This window comes from Cydia pomonella, chromosome 28 (assembly GCF_033807575.1).
Source record: "Cydia pomonella isolate Wapato2018A chromosome 28, ilCydPomo1, whole genome shotgun sequence".
In the NCBI taxonomy this organism is placed as follows: Eukaryota; Metazoa; Arthropoda; class Insecta; order Lepidoptera; family Tortricidae; genus Cydia; species Cydia pomonella.
In genome coordinates, this window is record NC_084730.1 from 246909 (window position 1) to 271693 (window position 24785).

General features: G+C 38.3%; 1 protein-coding gene across 1 annotated transcript in view; it reads right to left on the bottom strand.

Moving 5' to 3' along the window:
- Positions 1–24785, bottom strand: part of LOC133533096 (uncharacterized) — a 28753-nt gene extending 3968 nt beyond the window's left edge. The window contains exons 1-5 of the mRNA XM_061872048.1: positions 24752–24785; positions 21532–21658; positions 15411–15496; positions 13897–14010; positions 12696–12856 (exon numbers count right to left, since the gene is read on the bottom strand). Coding sequence (XP_061728032.1) covers positions 12696–12856; positions 13897–14010; positions 15411–15496; positions 21532–21658; positions 24752–24760 — 497 coding nt within the window. The 5' untranslated portion in view covers positions 24761–24785. The remainder of the gene's footprint in view (positions 1–12695; positions 12857–13896; positions 14011–15410; positions 15497–21531; positions 21659–24751) is intronic.

Genomic DNA, 24785 nt, shown 5'->3' on the forward strand with positions numbered 1-24785 from the left:
GAGGAAATGCCGCCAGCATCCTTGGTACATTGCCTTAAGGGCCTATTTTAGATATAAGCTAGTTATAGTAATCATCTGTATATATCCATTGTATACCTATTACAATGTTGTAATTATTTGTGTCAAAAAAGAAAAGAGCAATAAGCAATAACTAATGAGTTATTTGTTTTAAAAGGGGGCAAAGTTGTCGTTTAACCACTCGTGCTAATATTGATACCCGAGCAAGCGAAAGATCCCGAAACCGAAAAATGGAATCATGAGCGTTGCGCGGGTTTTAAGGCACAAGGGTTAAACAAATTTTGCTCCCGAGTGAAACAACATTTTTTACTACACCAACCCGAAGAAAATATTAGTTGTAACAAAATTACAATCGTCCCTTAATTACACATACTGAGTAATTACAACTTTTATTATGGAACAAACCCCAAAATAATGAAAAAAACTTCGTCTTTTTCATTCATTTTGGCTGGTCTGACGTTGACATTTTCTATGGGACAGTGAATTTCTTACGCGATTTGACCTCACATCGTATGATCGTATGATCCCAGATATTTGAATATGATTTGAAAAACAACTCTAATTTTCATATTCATTCATTGTCTGTCAATAAAATTTACAATAACTCAAAATTATTTAGTAGCGATCATTAAGTTTATTATAACTATACCACCACCAAAACCACCACCACCACGCGACCAAAACGTCGTAAGCTCCGTAAAATTCATGGTGCTTACGCGTTTAGGTCACGAGGTTCACGCTTCGCTTGGTTTGTCAAAACAACAACTCGTGGCGTAAAATACTGGTTCTCTGTGCCGGTTCTATACGTAGTAAACATAAAGATAAAGATAGTTTATTATTCAAGTAGGCATATTACAATGCTCTTATGAACGTCAAATAAAGCTACGCCGGCTCTAACCCTACACCTCTGACCGAGAAGATTTAAATCTCCCCTCAATTGGAGGAGGGTATCCCAATATGGACCGGCAAGAAACTCGGCGGGACACATCTTTTCAAAACATTACATCTTATAATTAACATGCATTAGTTAAATAAGAAAATATTTTGTATTTGCATTTCAGAGCATCGGCATGCTGATAATAATAATAATAATAATAAAATTCTTTATTGTGCACTACTAAAGAAAAACTCATAATACAAACAATACAGGACTTAAATTAGTAGGTAACAACAGGCGGACTTATCGCTATAAAGCGATCTCTTCCACGATACGAACTTCCACGAACGATAATGTACGCGATGGCACCATACCTGGGCTACTACACGCTGCTCTGGATCGTGGTGTGGCTGCCGGTGTTGAACCTGGTCGGCATGTTCTGGATACATCTTATAATTAACATGCATTAAATAAGAAAAAAAAATACAATTTAGATTACTATAGAAATCATGCAATTACATACAGTACTTAGTACTTTTCTTTATAGAAATTTGATAAAATATATAAGTCATATCAATCGAGAGTTCGCCGCGAGCAGCCGTTGCGAGCGGTAGTGTCGAGCGGAGCACCGCGCTTCGCTTTGCACTGATACCTAGACTGTGTTGTTTTCCTTATTCCCGTGCGCATCGCACGTGTGCGATTACGCAACAATTAGTGAGCATTGCACCGCTTATCTTTATAAATGGTGATTAATGGACACTGATAATGATGACCCTAAAGAACAAACTAGTGAAATTAGTTCTATGAATAGAAGTGTTAAATTACTAAATAATCAATCAAACAATATGAACAAGTGCAAAGTCAATAACAAAGTAGTAGGGTCAATCTTAAAAGACTCAGATGGCAGATTTCCAGTCGAATGCTGGCACTGCTCGAAAATAAACAATGTAAGGAACTTTTACCAGTGGCATAGTGACCAAACCAACATTAAACAACTTAAGTGCAGTGACTGCCATAAAGAAACCAGCGTTAAATGTTTCCTGGAACTAATCCCCAATATAGAAAAAGATGAATTAAATGGTTGTAGCCATATTATCCGAATTATTTCGTGCAATGCGGCGACATGCCAAGTGAATAATAAAAATTGTCGTGAATGCAATAAGCAGTTCCACATTAAAATCATTCCGAATCTGGATTTGATTAGCAAAGAGCGCGTGATTTGTGAATGTAAAATTGTTAACGACTACATGATTTACCCAAATAATCAAGTCAATAAAACTAATAAACAACGAAAATCGCGCAGCAAAAGTACTGAACTTAGCGCGAAGAGTACCACACCCGGACGTCGAGATAATTCGAGAGGCAGGCCGGCGCATGCATCAAAGGACGAGGTGGCGGATCACATACGCGTGAATATTCCTACCGCTAACCGTTTTGATACTTTATCGCAAACCAACGAACAAAGTATGCAAGAAGCGCATAAATCGAGCGACGAATGGTCTCAACAATATAAAAGTAAGAAAAGGGCCCGAATGGACCACGCTGGACGAAACACAGATAAGAACGTGATCATGAAAACATCGGATATAACCACTGGAGAGGGAAATGCTTCAACGCCAAATGCAGAAGCTAAGTCTGCCCCTTATCAGCAACCATCGGCGCACATACCAATGATCCGAATCACCGACCGTGAACTGATTGAAAATGCAGAAGCAGTTAAAAAGATAAGAGATATGGCTATCTCATTTGGTTGCTGTTACAGCATTACGCCAAATAAAAAAGTCATCTGGATAAAGCCCAAAAACGGCGAATCTCGTAAAAAAATGATTGAAGCTCTTAGCGCGCTGAATAAAGAACTGAGATTTGTAGCCCCCGTCCCCAAAGGGGAACAGCAACATGCAACGAGAGTCATTCTTCGCAATAATACATACGATGAACCACTGGAGACACAACTTGATGAGATCGAAAGATGTATAGGCATTCGTCCACTCAATATCAAAAAAATAAAGGACCACTTGCAACTGGTCATTTTTGATCCATCGCATAGCTTCGAAGACGTGGCACGAGCAATGAGAAATACCTCTGACCACTTCTTTGGAGCTCCCAAAATGAAGCCCGAGCCATACAAAAAAGATCCTAAACGAGTAGTACAGTGTAAAAATTGCTACCTCTTTAACCATTCAACATCAGCGTGCCACGGCCGCAAATGTCCGGAAACGATTAGCGTAGTCAATCAAGAAAATATGGAGATCGAGGTGTGCTATACTTGTCACAAACCCGGCCATGGAGCAAATCAAGTGAAATGTGAGCATTTCCAGGCTGAAATTAAAAGGCAAGTGGACCTGCATGCTGCTCGAGAAGCGAGAAACAAGAGACCAACTATCACAGCCAGAAGAGCAATGTCGAATAAGGCTAATATTAAACAAGGCGTTTCTTTTGCAAGTGTGACCTCTGCCGTACAACAAATAAACAGCAACTCAGACATCCCAGAAATCGGTAGATCGTTACGGCTATCCAGCAGTCAACAGCAGGCCTCTACCACAAATGCATCAATCGTCGTACACCCAATGGACAAAAAGATGATGCTTATTGAAACCATGCGAAAACTATGTAACATACTTCTAGAGCTCACAAATGGCGACTTCTTGTAGCAACAAGCACTTTGCTAAACTACGCATATTACATGTCAACGCTCAGGGGCTTAGAAAGAAATTCGAAGAACTAAAAGCATTGACAAATAAGTACAGACCGCAAATCATTGTGGTAAACGAGTGCAAGCTTGATTTTGATAAAGTAAAATACAACATCAAAGACTATGACAAAATCACAGATTCCAGAGCAGGACACCTTACTACTGCAATGTACATAGCTAGAGGTCTGAGATGGACGCAAACTCATCTTACTACCAACTGGCAGGATGACGATAGGAGGATAGAGGGTGTAGCTATTCGTCTCGTTGTTAATCATACAACAGGAGAATCAATTAACATCAAAGGTGTATACATCCCGATCCCAAACCAACATCATGCACGCGACGAATTCGAGGATATCCTTATGGAAAGTAGTGCCATCGTAATAAATAATAATAATAATAATAAAGCCATTTATTCCCACAAAAACATAAAATTCAAGCAAACAATTACAATATATAGAATCGATTATCATTTATCATCAGAGTTAAAATTCGTTTAAAATCTAAATAACTTAATTAATTAATTTTTGGGGACCCAATTCTGGGTGAAGGCCTCCTCCATGCATGACCACGATTTCCTATTTTGCGCGAGTCTAGTCCAGGTGCCACCGGCGAACTCTTCTATGTCGTCTCTCCAGCGTCGGCGCGGGTGGCCCTGGCGGGCTCGGCGGCGCGACTCGTCTATCACGAACCACCAGTGTAGTACGCGCTCGCTCCAGCGGCCGTCGTGCGCGCGGGCGACGTGACCTGCCCAGCGCCATTTTAGCTTGCAGGCTAGGTCAGCTACGTCTACCAGCTTGGTCTTTTTTCTTATTTCTGTGTTTCTAACCTTGTCTAGTATTTTTAGTCCTAACATACTCCGTTCTGCTGCCCTTTGAAATACTTGTAATTTATGTATTATTTCTTTATTTAGAGTCCAGCTTTGACAGCCATAGAGAAGTGTGGGAGAGACGACCGTGTCGAAAGCTTTCTTTTTTAGGGTAATAGGTAGGTTAGATTTGAAGATGTCTTTTAGCGACCAGTATCTTTTCCATGCGATTTTGATTCGACGCTCTACCTCTCCTTTAGTCTGCTCTTTAAACGTTATTTTTCGTCCCAAATATACATACTTTTCGACGTACTCTATCTTATTTCCCATAATATTTGTATCTATTTTCTTACTATTTGTGATTATGCAGGTTTTGTCCATATTCATATTTAAACCACATTTTCGACTCTCTTTGTCCAGTGTTATTAGCATGTATTCTAAATGTTTGTGGTTATCGCTAATGAGGACGATATCATCGGCGAATCGCAAGTGGTTAAGCAGTTCGCCGTTGATATTTATGCCTATTTTTTCCCAATCTAACTTGCGAAATATAGTTTCGAGGAGAGCAGTAAATAGGTTTGGGGATATCGGGTCACCTTGTCGAACTCCACGCTGTATTTTGAAAGACCTTCCTTCTCTCTCTAATTTTATTTTAGCTCGCCCTCTTCTGTATATCTCTTCTAATATATTTATGTATTTAGATGGTACTCCCTGTTGCTGTAGAGTTTTCCAAAGAGCTGCGTGTGAAATAGAGTCAAAAGCTTTCGAATAATCAACGAAAGCTAAGTAAAGCTCTCTCCCGTATTCCTGGAACTTTTCTATTATCTGTGTTACGGTAAATATATGGTCGGTAGTGGAAAATCCTGAACGAAAGCCTGCTTGTTCTTTCGGTTGATTGACATTTAAGATTGGCATAATCCTTTTTTGGAGAACTTGCGTAAATAACTTATATGTTGTTTGCAGTAAACTAATTGGCCGGTAGTTTCCAATATCTTTGGGATTTCCTTTTTTGTACAATAGTGTAATGATTGAAGTTTCCCATTCTGATGGTATTGTCTCGCTTATTATGATGCGGTTAAAAAGATTTGTTATTATCGGAGTTAGGGGCTCTATTAGACTTTTTAGGATGTCATTAGTAATTCCGTCGCTACCTGGGCTCTTTGAAGTCTTGAGCAATTTTATGGCCTGGCTTATTTCACTTTCTATTAATAATGGAACATCTAAAGAGTCATATTCGGATTGTCTTGTTGTGAGTTTCTCAGTGGTGTGGTGATTTCTGTGTCGATATAGGTCTTCATAAAATATTGTAGCAGTCTCTACCAAATCGTTTCTTTGTGATACACTTTCTCCTGTTTTTGAGATTAAAGATGGAATCCAGTTTCGGTTATCATTTAAACGTTTTTGTCCTTTTTTCACAGAGCAACGTGTCACTAGTTCTTCTTCAATTATTTTCATTTTATTGTTGTATTCTTGTTTTTTCAGCTTTCGCTTTATTTTTCTGTAGAGCTTTGACAGTTCATTTTTCTCAATTTTTGTTTTATTTTTCTTTTCCTTTAAATAAGTCCGACGTTCCATGAGTTGAGCGGTATAGGGGCAAATACTCACTCTATTTAAAGGGTGCGTGCAATCTTTCTTTATTAGTGACTCTGCCATTTTTATAGAGTTTGTTATGTTGCTGTATGATTTTTGTACATCGTTAGTTATAGGAAGAGATGTCGATATATCGGTAAAATGAGTAACGAGATTTTGTTTTTCCAGTGGGGTCAAGGTGTTTACTCTACCTTTGAACGACTTTCTTGATTTAGTTTGGGTATCAATTACGTACTTTGCGCGTATCATACGGTGGTCTGTGGGGTGAGAGGTGCTTATGACATTTATATCCCTTACTCTGTTTTTATTATTGGTTAAAAAATAGTCGATTTCGTTGTATGTTTTGTTATTAGGTGAACACCACGTCCATTTTTGTTTTTTATTTTTCTTAAAGTACGAGTTCATAATGTGGAAGCGTTTTTCTATACAAAAATGAATTAGTATTTTTCCTTTTTTGCTCCTTTTAGCATCATAGCCCCACTTGCCCATTATACATCTATCTTCGGTTTTAGCGGTACCTACTTTTGCGTTAAAGTCACCCATGATGATTGTATTGGCTCCTGTTTTAAATAAAGCTGTATTTAAGTTGTCGTAGAAAAGTTGTGTCACGTTCTCTTTCGATTTTTCTGTCGGGGCGTAGACTTGAATTATGTGTATTTTTGTGTTTTGAATATTTATATCGAGTCTGGCTACTCGGTCTGAAATAGGTATAAACTCTTCTATATATGGTTTCATATGACTTTTCAGCATAAAACCAACGCCACTGTAGCCACTTTCGCTTCCGCTGTACATAAAAATATGTTCATCCTTTTCGAATATTTCAGTGGTTCTATATCTGGTCTCGGAAAGGCCCAGGATATCACAATTTATATTTTCCAAAGCATGCAATAGTTGAGTTTGTCTTGTGGTGCACACTATAGATCTTACATTAAGAGTGCAGATATTCAGATATGGTTTTTTATTTTTTAATTTCATCGTTTGTGTAGAGTTTTGTATTGCTGGAGGGTTTTGGTCTAATTCTCCCTCGGCGACCACCCGTATTGGGAGAATATATTTATTTCGGTTTTCATGATTGTTTGTATTAGTATACTTATAAGTGGAGGGGGCCTCGTGACGTCACGCGTCGCAGTCGCTGTTCCGAGTTACGTAAGATGACATACTAATCTGATGTGGTTTATGTTTCTTATTTGTTTGAATTACATCTTTGTTTTTTCTATTCTGATTATTAGACGCTTCTGGGTGGTTCTGTATATTCTGTATATTCTGGGGTGGTGATGTAGGCAACGGTCGTTTGTTGGTATTTGCTTCTTTATTATTTTTCTTAACAATTAATTTGTCATACTTTATGAAAGCTATGTTTCCATTTTCGATTTCATTTCGTTGTTGTGTTTTGAGATCCTCCCTTATTTTAAGTATATTTGCAGGAAACTCTTCTTTTATGTATATATTCGTGTTTGTCAATTTTTTCTTATTTTGGAGAATTTTTATTTTTTTTCCCAATGTAGTAAACGCGACTGAGATAGGCCTGGAGCGACCGCTTTTTTTACCCATCCTTCTAATCGACTGTATTTCATATTCTTGAATTTCCACTTTTAATTGGTTACGAATAATATCCATTATATTTTCTTGAAGTTGGAAGTAAGATTTTTCGTTTTCATCGACTCCAAAAATAACAACATTTCTTTGGACGCTGCTCTTCTCTAAAGTATATAGTCTTTTTTCTTGATTTTCTATTTTTATTTTTATATTTCCCAAGTCCTGGTTGAACTCTTCCATTTTTTTATCTATATGATGAGTTATTTTTGTTGTAATTTTTTCTTCCATTTGATTAAATTGTGAATCTATAGATGTGAGCTTTTTGTTTAAATCAGTTCTCATCTCTGATATCAATTTATGTAAGTCATCCATCTTATTTAGATTTGATTTCCGCGCCCTCTAGTAGTAATGTGTTGCACTTGCAAGCCTATCAGTTAAGTTGTAGATCAACGATCTATCCTGATCTTGTTTACTTTATTACTGTATAGTTCGCATAAGATGAGATAGATAGCGTTGTAATCGTCGGTAGTTGTGATTTATTTAACAAATTAAATAATGAAATAGTGTTTTTTTTACGAATAGGTTGGTGTTTTTATTGATTAATATATCACAATTGTCTTTGGATGTAATGTGTTTCACACTGTTTCACGTTTTTATTAAGTTCTGACAGATATTCCACATTCCAGTTCTTTAAATCGCGGTCACAAGTAATGTTTGTTTTGCACCACTTTATTAACGATTATTTCCGTACACTTGCTGTATTAATTAAAGTCCACACTGTATATTGAAAAACACTTTGTCTTTTCCATTTTGTTTTATTTCAATCACTTTTTAGGCACTATTTAGTATTTTTAAAGTTTATTTTTGTAAGAGTCGATGTTAGCCGCGGCACACTAGCGCCCTCTCTGTAACCCCTGTGATCTCTGCGCGAAAGTAGTGCCATCGTAATAGGAGACATGAATCTTCAAATGAGAATATTAGGCCACACACGTGACAGAGGCCTCGGTACACTTGTTAAACGACTGCTCCAGGAAAATGTTTGTTCGTTTTCCAACACTGGACTGCCATCGAGACCAAATAGTCAAGGTAACGGTATACTAGACACCGCAATTCTCACGCATGAGTCACAACATCTAGACAGAGTCACAGCAAGAGGCATCGAATCTATTGGCTCAGATCATTTACCTTGGTTGCTCGATCTACACATCGATGTGGCTCGAGAGGCAAAGCTAATGCGAAACATGAAAGCTGTCTACGAAAACGAACAACTCTCCAAAAGATACGAGGTTATTTTTTCCGAAACCATGGGACATCTCGGGGAAATTAACAGCGATGCAGACTGTGACACGTTTATAGAACGGTTGGAAACCTCCCTGACTGCAGCGCTGAATGAACTGGCTCCGCTAAAAGAACATTGCAGACGAGATCACTTACCGGCGGAGATCAAGCAACTCATCATGGATAGGAACGCTGCTCGCAACAAAGCATGGCGTTTGCGACACAATCAACTACGACAACCAGCTCTACGCCGAGAACACAATAGACTGAAACGCGAAGTGTCCATTGCATTGCGCACTCTTCAAGAGGAATCTTGGCTTAAGATTCTCGAAGATCCAAGAAATAATAGAAGTCATATGTGGCGCATCCAACGCAGCATGAAAATGCCCCCACAAAAATTACCGCAGATCTCAAACTGCAACACTGAAAAAGAAACCATTGACGTGCTTGTAGATGCGGCTATCGTCAAGGAAGCGATTATTTCACCGGAAGATGAAGGGACAGAGAAGACAACTCCGTTTTACCCACTCGATCTGACGTCCACTGACGAAATTAAAATAGCACTTAGAAGGTTTAAGAACAAAAAAGCGCCTGGCCCGGACCAACTAAGAGCGGACGCGCTAAAACTCGGAGGACAAGCATTTCTTGAGGCATATAAAAAGGTAGCAAACTACGTGCTCTCCACAGGCTACTTCCCTAGGCGTTGGAAGCAAGGGGAGTGTATTTTCCTACACAAATCAGGGAAGAACCACAGAGATGCCAAATCATATAGACCCATAACCTTACTCAATATTATGGGTAAACTGTGTGAAAGGTTAATACTGACAAGGTTACGGGATATTAGCCGTCGACTACAACCACCGTTTCAACATGGGTTCACACAAGCACGAGGTACTGGCACACAGATACTACGCACCGGGAAATTTATAACCGACGCGCTTGATGTAAAAGACAGTGTAGCAATGATATCGACTGATTTAAGTAAGGCATTCGACTCGATCAATCATCGCGGTCTTATCAAGAAGTTACAAACTAAAAATGTTGAAAATAACTTAATAAAAACGATAGAAAACTATCTGATGAATCGGACAGTGCGAGGCAAGTTTCGCACCACCATAGGAGAAGAGATGCACGTCCCACACGGTGTCCCGCAGGGCTCCATTCTTGGGCCTGTTATTTTCAATTTGTATGTGCACGATATATGGGACGAACATGACAGACTACAAGGTATCAAGTTGTCGCAATATGCAGACGACCTTTGTGTGCTGAACAGGGCAGCCCGTCCAGACCAGGCTACAACCAGAGCAGAATGGGCAGCGGAAACTGTCATCGATTATTATGAGCGTTGGGGGCTGAAGTGCAATGTCGAAAAGACGGACTGCGTCATGTTTACCAGAAAAAGGGGTTACAAACCAACGGTTAAACTGAAAGACCAGACTTTGCCGTATAAAAAAGAAACAAAGTACCTCGGAGTTATTTTTGATAAAACAATGACGATGGGACCACACACGAACCTGGTAACGACAAAGGCAAAGCGTATACGTGGAGCCCTTAGGTCAATCATTGGCTATCATGCAAAAACAGACATTACAGTGAAACTTGCCATCATTCAAGCATGTCTGTTACCGGTACTGGACTATGGTATCGTTCAACTTCTGCCACGGTATAGCAAAACTAACTTGCTCAAAGTAGAGAGGCAATACCGTATGGCTTTAAAATCAGCAGCACAGTTCCCGCGACGCACTCCTACTGAAATGCTGTGGGACACATTAGATTGGGACCCGTGGCACATTCGTGTCCACGACCTGCATCAAGATATGCTGGATAAATTGAAACAGCTGAACATAGCGGACCTTGATACCCCAGGTGACGCATATCTCGGCTACGGTCAATTTAATCCTTTACTCACTAACCATAGAATAGGAGACATTCCGTATATTGTAAATAAGAAAGACCGCAGGAGACCACTCAGTACAAGAGCAGCAGTTCCTAGGTCACATAGATTGTAAGTTAGTTTTAAGTAGTTATTAAGAACCCAACAAACCAACAAAGAAGTTTAAATGATAGTTGTCCTTATATAAAGTAACTAACATAAATCAAATACACCACACTTGCACTGATCTCACCTAGACTTAAGCAAGCTTACACCCCTGAGACTCGAGCGGGAGCAGGGACACAAATTGTACCTAACTGATACTTAACTATGAAAATAAACCATTTCTGATTCTGATTCTGATTCATATCAATCCATACAAATACGTAGTAATAATAGTTCAATGGTGGCAATACATCCCGTCTATTTGAAAATTGAGTTGCTTTTTGCACAATTTGCACGAGTATGGTTTCTCTCTAATGTGAACGTGATTATAGACAATTTTTTTCGGGTATAATTTTCCTTCATTTTATTTATTTTTCTTACTTAATAATAATAATAACGTTTATTTATTCAGACAAGATCGACAAATTTGTCAGTATAATTAAAGCTAAAACCTAAAACGTAAAGCTAATGTGGGATGCTACCTGCGTAGACACACTGGCACCGTCCCACCTCCAATGGACTAATGTAAAAGCGGGCGCACCAGTACCATTTTGTACAATTTGGCGTTGAAACTCTAGGTCCATGGGGTCCCAGCGCGCACAAGTTTTTTGGAGAAATCGCGAAACCGAAGAGCTGACGGCTTCCTCGCACAACGTATCAGTATTGCGATACAACGAGGAAATGCCGCCAGCATCCTTGGTACAATGCCTCAAGGGCCTATTTTAGATATATGCTAGTTATAGTAATCATCTGTATATATCCATTATGTATATTGTTATTGTAAATAAGTTAATAGCTCAAACCTAAAAACTAATATGTAACTCACTAATGGCAACGTATTATTAATTAAGTGTTGCATTATTGAGCACTCATTCCTTACAGCTAATGTCTTCAGATGGCTGTTCAGGCTGCCACGTATTCTGTTCAGAAGCGATGCCATCTTTTTACGCAGCATAGCATTGAAACTGTCTACTCGTGCTTCCGTGAACATGGTGGATGCACTACACTTAAATACGTAGGTCACTAGATAAGTTTGCGATAGACAAATATGAAACAATGAAGATGAGGCCTATCACATATATATTTTAAAACTATATTTCCATACACGATGGTTGAGCGGAAATCGTTTACTTTATTTTTAAATTTACTTATTAAGAAATAGATTTAAACTTTGAAAACGTCGACGTGGGCTAAGGACGATTTACGCATATTTTATACAACATTTTAATTTCTTACAAATTTAAGATTTTTTAATAAGTAAATTAAAAAGAAAGTAAACGTTTTCCAGCCAATCATTGTCTATGGTAATATCGTTTTAGAAAGTATAAGTAAGTAATGTGATAGGCCACCTGTTTGTTTTATCTTATACCCTTAAACGAGCAATTCTTGTATATATGTATATATTTCTGTGATCTCGGAAACGGCTCTAACGATTTCGCTGAAATTTGGTATATGGGGGTTTTTGGGTGTATACAATCTATCAAGATTAGTCTTATGTTTGGGAAAACGCGTGTTTTCGAGTTTTCATGCGTTTTTCTTTCGACGCAGAATATGGTCGCTAATTTCGTGTTGCCGGCCACTGTCCATTTGGTCCAGCGGGTTAAGACGCGGACTGCTAAACGAGTGTTACGGGTTCGAATCTCGCCCGGTGAACTAATTTTTTTTTTTATATGTTCAAGCTTATATATAATATTTTAATTTTATTGTTTTAGTAAAAAAATGTAGTTAAGATTATCACCTATACACCACCATATTACAATAAATAGTTATAACCGAGCAAAGCTCGGTCGCCCAGGTACTATTTATCTATTGCAAAACTTATTTAGTGACCTATGTAAATAATATTTTATTGCCATACCGTAACAGTCTGACAGTGATCCTCGAAGCAGGCAAGCGGGCCTCGACCGGGTTGGAGATGTACACGACGGTGTCATCTGTCACGACGTCGTCTTGGGGCGCGTTAGTCATTTTCTCGTCGTATTGGACCATGTCGTCGTAATAGAAGTGGTTCGGGTGGTCCTAAGCGTATAAAAAAAATGTAAGCATTAGGGTGACTACGAAAACGGTAATTTTGAAAATAAAAATATCTACTAAATGTGGCGAAATCGCAAAACGTCTGGATGACGTAACTGGTGACCCAAGAGCTGGCGGCTTCCTCGCACAACGTATCAGTATTGCGATACAACGAGAAAATGCCGCCAGCATCCTTGGTACAATGCCTCAAGGGCCCATTTTAGATTTAAGCTTGTTATAGTAATCCTCTGTATATACCCATTATCTACTAAATAACATGAGATTTAATGTTTTGAAAAGATGTGTCCCGCTGAGTTTAACGCCGGTTCATATGGGGATGCCCTCCTACAATTGAGGGGAGATTTAAATCTTCTCAGGCCAGAGGTGTAGGGTTAGAACCGGTGTATTAGCTTTACTTGACGTTCATAAGCGTATTGTAATATGGCTACTTAAACAATAAACTATCTTAATCTCTTTAAGAAGAAGTTTCTGCTGTAGCAATAGTAAAGCGCTTCACACACCATACCCAATTCAGAATCCTAAATGACTTAGTTACTTGGTTTAATCGCGTTTAGTACGAGTCTGACCGCTTTGTGCGCAACTAATACAAGCCAGTCATAACATGTAACGGAATAGGAACAAAAATCTTTTCCACCATATAAAAGTTTTTCACTCGTTCACTCACGTTTCGGGAGGCACACGCCACACGGAGGGTGTAGATTTGTAGAACTTCACTCTTTCGAGCTCTTTTTGCCCGAGCAGAGATCGGGACACTCACTCGCAAATCTCGCAATATGTGTCTAGCTCGGTGACAGATCCCATACTGCCCAGCGTTCCCGATCGATCGCCGTGAGTTATGATTTTGGGAAGGCGTGAGTTATATAAGGGTAGGGGTGGGTTTTCACACTGCACCCACCTTAGCAAAGTTCTTTTTGGCTCAGTGGTTGATTGGTAGATAATATAATTAAGTCCGCCTTTTGTTCTTTTTACTTGTATTTAAGCAAAAAAAGTTTAATGAATAAATAATTTGAGTTGGTCTTACTTACCTTACTCCAGCTGGGGAAGAGGTCGAAGGTATTCTTCCCAGGGGGCAGGTCGAAGCGGCGAGAGGGAGACAGCGCGCGGCGGATAGCTTGCCGTGCCTGTCGCGCATCCAACACCTGGTACACAGTACAACTATTATACTAAACACCCCTATGAAGGGACTGGCACCAGTAATGGTATAGTATAGACAAATCCAGTAAAACAAGTACATATTTACCATTAGTTTTTTAACTCTGGCGCAGAATAAATAATAGAACCGTACAGAAATGACACTTCCTACAAAACCGAAGTTTGACAGCGATTCAGGGACGAATCGTGCTGTCGCTTTCTAATGCACTATAACTATCCCTTTCGGCTATTTAAGGGTTGTCAAAATTCAAGTCGTTATCTTTTCATGTCGAATACGAGAAAAGTAAAATACATGTGTTTTGTTAAATAAAACATGACTAAGTACCTAATTTTAAAGTAGGTATTTATTGAGGGTACTTTCAATTAGAAATTTAAGTAAAAGTATAGATATTTATGGAATGAATAGTTAAATATCAAAATGGAAATTGTACAACAAATCCATTTTAAACCAAATTTTAATTGTTTATCGTAAAAAAATAATTTAATAACGATAACGTACTTGGAAAGTAAAATGCTCTTCAGCAGAAACCTATCATTTCTGCACACTTCGTAGAACAACAAGGACCCACTTTCAAAGCATGAAATTTGACATTTCAAAATTTGTAAAGTGGGTGACATCGAAATTGTAATGAGTACCTAAGATACTTAATTTCCCCATTAATTTCTTAGACAATCGTTAAAAAGTGTAAACTGGATATGTGACGTCATTACTATGTATAAGGTAAAACATTTTCCCCCTTATTCATAAACGTGTACTAAAGTTACGATGCCGCTAATCATCGTTTGTCGCTTTCCCTCATACCAATACGTCAGAAAGGGACAAACGATGATTAGCGGCATCGTAACTTCAGTACAAGTTTATGATTAAGGGGGTTTATGTATAAAATTTAAATTGTGTGGTTGTCATAGACAGTCATAAATTTCAAATGTAATTGTCAGTTGTCAGGTTTGTGTTTTGCGTTTCTTCGCGGACTCTTTCTTTCAGTAAAATAATTTTAGCTTTTCAGTCGTACCTATTAATGACGTCATACTACACTTTGGAATTCGCTACTATACAGCCTGGTGACAGACGGACAGACAAACGGGCAGTGGAGTCTTAGTAAATAGGGTCCCGTTTTACCCTCTGGGTACGGAACCCATAAACCACGTACCTACATACATATAATCACGTCTATTTCCCGGAGGTGTAGGCAGATACCACGGATTTCCACTTGCTACGATCCTGACATACCTCTTTCGCTTCCTTCACTCTCATAACATTCCTCATACACGCTCGTGTCGTATACTTACCTTAGAAATCAATTTTGTTTCGTTACGTGTCTCTTGTTAGTAAAGAATCGAAGCGAATATCTGATAGATGATGATGTGTGATCAATGAATACCATACCTCAACCAACATGACAAGCCGCAGCACGGATTCTCTGTTCCATTTAGGCGAGTCAACAAACCCGGCCGGAGCCTTCTCGACCGTCACTGCAATCATCAAAACATTAGACGACCGATCTGGCCTGGTAGGTAGCAGTGTTGACCGAACGTTAAGAGCCCGTTATCGATTTTAGTCGCAAAAATGTCAAATTGATAGATTTAGTCGATAAAATTATACACCTTTTGTTAAGTATTAGAAATAACAAGTACTGGTTTCTATTAGCACGTCTTGTTATCTTTCATTTTAATAAAAAAAAAATTTGAAAACAGACTCACTTAATTAGTAATGATTTTTTTTTCTGATAGACGCTTAGGTAAACGCCCGTAAAGCACTGATTTTGTCGATCTAATTTGTAAATTTCGTAAAGTTTGGACTGCTAAAAATGGTAATTTTGTATTACACATATCCTGTACTTGAACTTAAAAAACTACATTTTTGTTATTATAGATGTGAAGTGGTGTAAATGACGTTAGGCGAAATCAAGTTCCTCCAGAAATTACTTCTAAACAAGTGACAATTTCCCTGAAAATCGACTTAATTTCAACGTAATTTTGATACTTAAACAATCTACAACATTTGCTGAAACTGTTCTTATACATCATTTTGTATAATTTACCAGCATATCTTTTTGATGAATTTTTAAAAACAGTCCTTTCTCGTCACATATTACCGGGGACGCACGCTTGCGACCTCATTATTAAAAGGCAAGATGAGAAGACGTGCTAATAGAAACCAATACTTGTTATTTAGATATTACGTAACAAAAGGTGTACAATCAGGATCTATATCGGAATGCCTAAAGTTTAACATTATTTGGCATAACCATCACTTGCCCTAACACTCGTATGGCCGAATTGTGGTTGCCCTATTCCACAATGGCCGATTTCGTTTTGGCCTAATTTGTTTTTCCCTAATGACACTTACCACAATCGTAACATACCCTTCTTATGGTACTGCCGTCCTATCTCTAAAACCGCTCAAAGCTGCATAATACCAGTTTTCATTTGGACAAATATTCTAAAAGAGAAAAGAATTCTCTATCGACTGGTCTTGGAATCATATTTTTATCTGTTGTAGTTACGGAGATACAGACTCGACCTAACACGCTAACTGCATTATAATTTGATACTTCTCAATACTATAAAATCGCAAACCTACATTATTCTTCTATAAGTAATATAAAAGCGCTTAGCCAGTTTTTTATTTTAATTAATCTTTTACGTTATACATAGCTAAAACACATTTACTTGGAAAAACTATTAATATGTTTTATCAAGTAAATTTTTTTTCATTAAATACTACACAAAAAAACAGTTACTATGCTTAAACATGGCTAACGTTCTTTAACCGTTTGTGTAAAAGACTTCTATTGCAATTCATGTAACAAATACATCACTAAAACCTATTTAGTGTGCTTAACGGGTAATTATGTTTGAGAAAAAGAATAATAAAACAACAGTTAAACACGGCCAACCAACAATGCCACGCTAAAACCCCGCTAAGTGTAAAACATATTCCCTTGAATTTTATTACGTAAGGCAGACAGTTTAACAATGCGCCGTGCGCTGTAAGTTGTCTTTTTTATTCGGTGACTGATTGATGCATGCTTATATAAAAAAAAAAACCGGAAACCGAAAGTAAGTGCTACGATTTACATACAAAAATGGAGAACGATAAACCAATGATAATTCACGTCGGTAGTGGATTTCTACGTAGCGAGAACATGGTCACTACGAAGACATGATCTAATTTAAAAAGCAACTATATACTTAATAGAGAGTTCTGGAATTGCTCAAACATATTGAGTTGGTCTTCCAAAGGTCTAAGTAGCAAGTGTCAGCATAAATTAATATAGTTAGTAAGAGGGAATGAGCTAAGGCAATCTTAGTGGCGTAATGTTTCGAACTCTGCGGAGTGATGCTTTTATATCAAAAAAATTCCTTCTAAACTCGCTCATCTGAGGTATCTATGATAGAGAAACAGCGAGATTTACGAGACCTGGGGAGAGTAGGAAATCTAAATAGGTACCGTTAAAAATAATGGCAGGTAGAGTACTAAAATCAGTCCTGGCAGAACACTTTGACCTATCACTATAACTTCAGTGGATTTACCAAATACAAATACAAATACAAATACAAATACAAATACTTTATTAATAACGCCAAGTTACATGTCAGGTACATTCTATATCTTTAAAATTAATTGAAATATTATTTCATTTTAATATACACATTGAATTATTTCAGTAACACATTTAAATACTGACTAGAGAGATTAATTATATCATTGGGAGTTCGTAGAACTCGTTTACAGAATAAAATAGATGATTAAGAAGCCACTTGCGTAATTTAGCTTTGAAGACCACCGCAGAAGTTGCATCTTTTTTTATTGTGTCAGGTAGTCTATTATACACAGACGGGCCCGAGATGTATACCGACTTTTCTGATCTGCGTAGTTTGTGGGCGGGAGTGACGAGGAGATGGGCAAGCTTGTTGCTACGCATCGCGCGGGATTCGTTCACACCTCGTTGTCTAAACGCATCGTAGTTTTTATAAGTAAAGAGAGCAACTTGGAAGATGTGTTCACAAGGAAGGGGCAAAATATCCAATTCCTTAAACAACTCTCTGCACGACACGTCATCGGGCACGCCCGCAATAGCGCGTATCGCCCGCTTTTGCATCCTGAAGACTCGATCGGCATCGGCAGCCCGCGCCCACAGCTCCACGCCATAGGTGATGAGGCTGTGGACGGTCGCAAAGTAGCACGATAGTACGACGCTGCGAGACGCGGTACTCGCGAGGCGACGGAGCGCAAAGCATGCGCGGCCAAGCCTAGAGCATATGTCATCGATATGTTGGTCCCAGGTGAGGCCGCTGTCTATTTGGAAGCCTAGTAGTCTAGCCGATTGGACCATCTGCAGGGCTGTTTGTTCAGCAGCGACTGAGTACGTCGGTGGTGCCGCGCCATTGAGCTGGAATGAGAGGTAACAAGTTTTATCTCTATTTAAGGCTAAGCCGTTCAGCCGAAACCACAACTCAAGTCTCTGGACTACGGAGTTCAACTTGTGTTCCAGTTCTCGTGTGGTCGGCGCAGTCACGATGGCAGCCACGTCGTCGGCATACATATATATCTCCGCGTCGTGTATTGCGGTGGGCAGGTCGTTAAGCAATAAACTGAACAGGGTATTCGACAGGCACGAGCCCTGTGGCACACCCATCGCATTCGTCATCTCAGATGATGTGATCTTTCCGTTTTCTGCGACAACGACCTGCGAGCGGTGAGACATGAATGATGTTAGCAGGGACAGGACCGGTCCGCGAATACCGTAGAATCTCAGTTTGTCGGCTATAAGCTGGTGGTCTGCGGTGTCAAACGCGCGCGAGAGATCGCAGCATAGCAGCGCTACGTGCTGGCCCGCTTCGCGAGCGCTCAGCACGCGCCACACCACTTCGCGCACCAGGTCGGTGGTGGCGCGCCCGGCCCTATATGCGTATTGTCTCTCAGTCATCACGTCACTCTGTTCTATGAAGGATAGGAGCCTTTTGTTCAGACCTACTTCTAGCACCTTACTGACGGCAGGAACCAGAGATATCGGTCTGTAAGACTTCATATCGGACTTTTTCCCTTTACCCTTGTAAAGAGGCGATATTTTAACCCTTTTTAGAGGCGTAGGGTACGTACCCTCCCTAATGCAGGCATTAAATAGGTACCTTGAGACCGTAACGTGAAAGTCCAAATCAAAATGCTTTCTAAATTAGTGTTCATGTTCATGGTGCATATAGTCTATGGTAGATGAGTAAAAGAGCCTTGACAGTATGTTTAAAGTGGTAGAAGAAGGAAATATAACGTGTTAGAGTATATAAAGTAAGGAAATGAAACAGGAGACAACACGCTGCCCCGTCCTGTGCAGGCACAATAAAGATTAAGAGCAATCCACCTCTGTTGACGCCCTACTTAATAACTATGAAACTAGTTCACTGTCACAGGAGATACATTAAGAGAGCGCAATATGCCTACTAAGATGTCGAAGTCACCCGTGTTGAAAGCATTACCGAAATCCAAGAATGATAACACCGTGATATACCATATCTGCAGTATTTTTACAAGAGCGATAATTGTACTGTGCCGAGTAGGGTAACCGGGTTAATATTGGTTCGTGAGCGCGTTTCTGTTCAAAACGGTAATCTGTTTATGTACAAAAGACACTCAAGAACTTTAGAGAGGAAACAAAGAAATGGAAATAAATAGAGCGGTAGTTTGAGAAGGAGAAGGAATTGGACTTTCTAACGGCATCTTACCAAGCGACGGGAAAATATAAGAAGAATAGAGCTATCGAGGATACATATGATGATATGATCAATAAGGTGAATTAGAGGGAGGGTCATGTTTTGGCTCGCATCGTCTTTTTCAACGGCCTTAGACGAGACGAACTTAAAAAAAAGTTAAGTAGATGCATTAGAAGGGAAGTTTAGATTTTTCTACTTAACGAGAAAAAGTTTCAGAAGAAAAGATGCAGATTAATGGAATCGAAATCAAAAAAGGTATTAATTGAGCTTTGTTATAGTTACTAACTCCAAGTAACTTAAGAAACTACCACACTTTAGCGGGTCCCCAAATTCAACGGAATTATGAAAGTGAAGCCTCTGATCATCTCCGCATATTGTACTACAGCCATTCCATAATGCATGAGATTAATGCTTTATTTTTATGCGAAGGGTGTTAAAGGCTGATTTTGGCTGCCCTATATAAAAACCTACTAGGTAAGGTGGGTAACTAATTATTGGAAATTCGTTTTTTTATCTTATTCGTCCATCTCGTAAGTACTCACCCGATTACAGAGCCACCTGCTCCAAAATCGGCACAATTATTATGATTACTACAGATATATATGGCTCTAAACCTAGTAAGTAGCATGTTAACTTACCTTTTACCGTAGTAAAACTCAGGAAGTCACAAATTCCGTATAAAAAAACTAGTAGGGATCTGAGAAATGATAGGTTTTAGTGTAGTCATTTAGCCTTACTAGGTTTTTGAACTGGCAATCAAAGCGCGTGGGGCGCATTTTCAAAAGTGGGCTTCATTAGACACTGGGCCTTACATGGATCAGGCACCTTACAATGGTTAGTACTCTACTTCTTCACGTACATTTTTTTATATAAAATTTAACACATTTTTGAGACTGACACAATTTGCGTTTTAAAAATTTTAAAAAGTTTACGACTGATTCGTCAGTATTTTTTAAGTTTTTGGTTTTATTTTTGCATGCGAATAAATACATATACGATACAGATGTGATTTAACATATTGAATTTCTCTTAAAACTTAGTAGTATAATACAGGTTAACATGATTTTGTTAATACAATAAACGTTTTTTTTGTGAATATTTCCAAGACTTAAACCTAGTGAGCATTACTAGTTCGTCATTTAACGGGGTTTTAGTATAGGAATGCATACAAATTACTTCAATATGTATAGTCATTACATAGCTAAAAAATGGTTACAGTCCAATAACGTGTTTATTACAAATGTTTTCTAGGTAATATTTTAACAGATAAAATACTATAAAATTGTTCAGTACCTTTGCGGTTATTAAGCTATGTTTTGTTTATTACACAATTCACAATTACGATACTATAAACACGTAAATTGACTTTGGCCGTTATTTAGTTATTTTTTATATGTTATTCAATTCTAAAGAACGGTTAAGGTATACTTAACGGTGTTTTAGGAGTAATATCGCACATATTTTAGTAATTATTTGCAACACTAAAACACAAAATTGTGATTTTCTAATTAATAATATAATATTTGAGGAAATGGTTTTCAAACAAAGTAAGGATAAATTTAGTTTAAATTTTTGCACAAAAGAAATCCGAAAGAAAAGTACACATTTTCTAGAGATATGGGTTTGAACGTTTTTTGCCCATATCTCAAAACTATAATTTGTGGGTTAGATAGGTTTTAGTGATAGGACGGCAGGGTACGCCACCATGCGGTCCAGCCAGCTCTGCTGCAGCGACGAGGCTCTCCGCGCCAGCAACAGGAAATAGCTCGGATATATAATATTAGTAGGATATTTACCAGTAAGCGGTGGAAGCCTAGAAAACTCCTCGAGGAAGTTCTTCTTATGGTACGCCACCATGCGGTCCAGCCAGCTCTGCTGCAGCTTCGAGGCTCCCATGCACGCCAGCAACAGGATGAGGTAGCTCTGAAATATGCCTGATTTGTGAAAACTGCTCGAGTCGAGTCAGTTAGTTTGAAGTAGTTTTTTTTATACTACGTCAGTGGCAAACAAGCATACGGCCCGCCTGATGGTATGCAGTCTCCGTAGCCTATGTACGCCCGCAACTCCAGAGGAGTTACATGCGCGTTGCCGACCCTAACACTCCCCACCCTCGTAGAGCTCTGGCAACCTTACTCACCGGCAGGAACACAACTATGAGTAGGGTCTAGTGTTATTTGGCTGCGGTTTTCTGTAAGGTGGAGGTACTTCCCCAGTTGGGCTCTGCTCTAGATCTGGAATGACATCCGCTGTGCTGTGCCCTACCACACAAAGCGAGATGACATCCACAATGCCCATACCTCTCTTTTGGACGTAGTTTAAGGACGTACCCGGGTCCAAGTTTGAAACTGAGGGTCAAAATATATTTAACCTAACTTACGTAATAAAGGTTGAAGGTTTGTTTGTTTAAACTTTATTGCACAAATTTACAAAAAGAGTACAAATTGCGGACTTAACGCCTTGAGGCATTCTCTACCAGTCAACCATTGGGCTAAACAGAAATAGTTAGTTTGGTGCAGGAGGAAGTTGCAGTAAGTTCGTGTTATTCTCTAACAGATCGTAACCGTGTGCGAGGTGGAAGTACGGTCCGCCGGGAGCGCGGACATATATCACGGTTTTTAATTTTAATTTTTAGTACGTTTTAAAAATAATAAAAGTAATCGATGAGTTTCCTGAAGCATAATATTGCTCGTTTTTAGAAATAAATTTCATAGCTTTTGTGCCAAATTTACAAGAGCATTTTAGACCTTATAATGTTTGTGATATTTTCCTATCAAGCTAAAATCAAGGACTCAGGATTTGAATCGCTGAAGTCCCAAGAGAAAAGCCTTAATTGCTAATTAAATTTATGTCAGCCGTATTTTGATCCAAATAAAAGCGGCCAAGTGCGAGTCCGACTCGCCCATGAAGGGTTCCGTTCCGTACCATTTATGACGTATTAAAAAAAACTACTTACTAGATCTCGTTCAAACCAATTTTCGGTGGAAGTTTGCATGGTAATGTATATCATATTTTTTTTTTTAGATTTTTCATTCTGTTATTTTAGAAATTACAGGGGGGGGGGAGGGGGACACATTTTTTCACTTTGGAAATGTCTCTCGCGCAAACTATTCAGTTTAGAAAAAAATGATATTAGAAACCTAAATATCATTTTTGCAGACCTATCCATAGATACCCCACACGTATGGGTTTGATGAAGAATATTTTGTTTTTAAATTTTATGATGTATTAAAAAACAACTACTTACTAGATCTCGTTCAAACCAATTTTCGGTGGAAGTTTGCATGGCAATGTATATCATTTTTTTATTTTCATTTTGTTATTTTAGAAGTTACGGGGGGGGGGGGGGGGGGGGGACACATTTTACCACTTTGGAATTGTCTCTCGCGCAAACTATTCAGCTTAGAAAAAAATTATATCAGAAACCTCAATATCATTTTTAAAGACCTTTCCATAGATATCCCACACGTATGGGTTTGATGAAAAAAGATTTTTTGAGTTTCAGTTCTAAGTATGGGGAACCCCCAAAATTTATTGTTTTTTTTCTATTTTTGTGTAAACATCCTAATGCGGTTCATAGAATACATACCATACATACATACATACTTACCAAGTTTGAACAGTATAGCCCTTATAGTTTCGGAAAAAAGTGGCGGTAACATAATCGGACAGACAGACGGACATGACGAATCTATAAGGGTTCCGTTTTTTGCCATTTGGCTACGGAACCCTAAAAAGCGCTACAACTTTTTTAAAATCCATTTTCTGAACCTACTGCATCTCAAAGAAAGCAGACAGCCTACCGCGAAAATCGAAAATAAATTTTTTGTTATCTACCTCTCTATCACTGGAATATGAAGTTGTACAGTTAAACCAATATTCAAATCCGCCAAAAATATGTCTGTACTATTTCTTCTTCTCTATCTTCAACACTATTGACAGTTTTTTTTTTTTCAAAAAAAACTTATGACTATATACATACAAAAGCTTCTCCAAACTGAAGACAGTTTATTGACAGTTATTTTGGTAACCCTTATTGCGCAGACATGAAGCATCCGGGTCAAAATGTCTATTCTTGTCTAGTCAAAAAATGTAATGGCGTGGAGCTTTTTGTGTGAGATGAAATATTTTTTTAAATTTTCTCATGTAAAATATAATCTACAGCTAGAAAGAGATAAATAGCACTCGACTTTGTCTATTTATTTAATAGAAGACATAGATACAAGGGTGACAGAGTGATCAGAAACAAGACAACGAAAAGAATTTTAAGCCGTCCACCGATGACCAGTTACAAATATCAAATATCAAACATTTATTCAGCAAATAAGCCACAGGGGCACTTTTACATGTCCTTTTTTACAAACAATAAAAATTACAAATATGGAATCGATGAAATAATAAATAAATACTTTATTAGATATGGATACTGTCTCTAAATGTCAAATTACACAAAAAAAAACCAACAAATACTAAAATTCTTTAGAGACGTATAAGTCTCTAAGTGTCAGAGATAAAATATAAAAAAAAGATATTAAATTATCCTTAGAGATGTAGAGGGAGATGTACATTTTAATTTACTTAAGTACTCATTTATTGTTAATACGGTGGAGTTAGCGCCTATGTTAATTATATGAGCAATAACATTTCAGGGTGTCGCGTTTGTTAGATTAACTAAGTTAAGTGTTTAAAAAGTGAATATTTATCAACATTGGACGTCAAAGAGAACAGGTCAGGTCCATACATAATACAATTTATAAATAATAATCTAACACGTTCAATATTCAACGCCTAATTTATTTGGCCACCATTTGACTGTCTTTATAATTTAGACGATATTTCTGTTTGTTTGGTACTAGTAGGACACCTCACAAAAACGCTCTGATAAAAAAAGATAGATGAAATGTAATCGAAAAAAAAGATAGATGAAATCAAAAAATACATAGACGACTTCCTAATTTTTAATTCACCCAACATTGAAAACTTTACATAATTGAATAATGGTCACACACGTACACTTACAATCAACATTGTCTTACAAGTTATCAGATGTTAA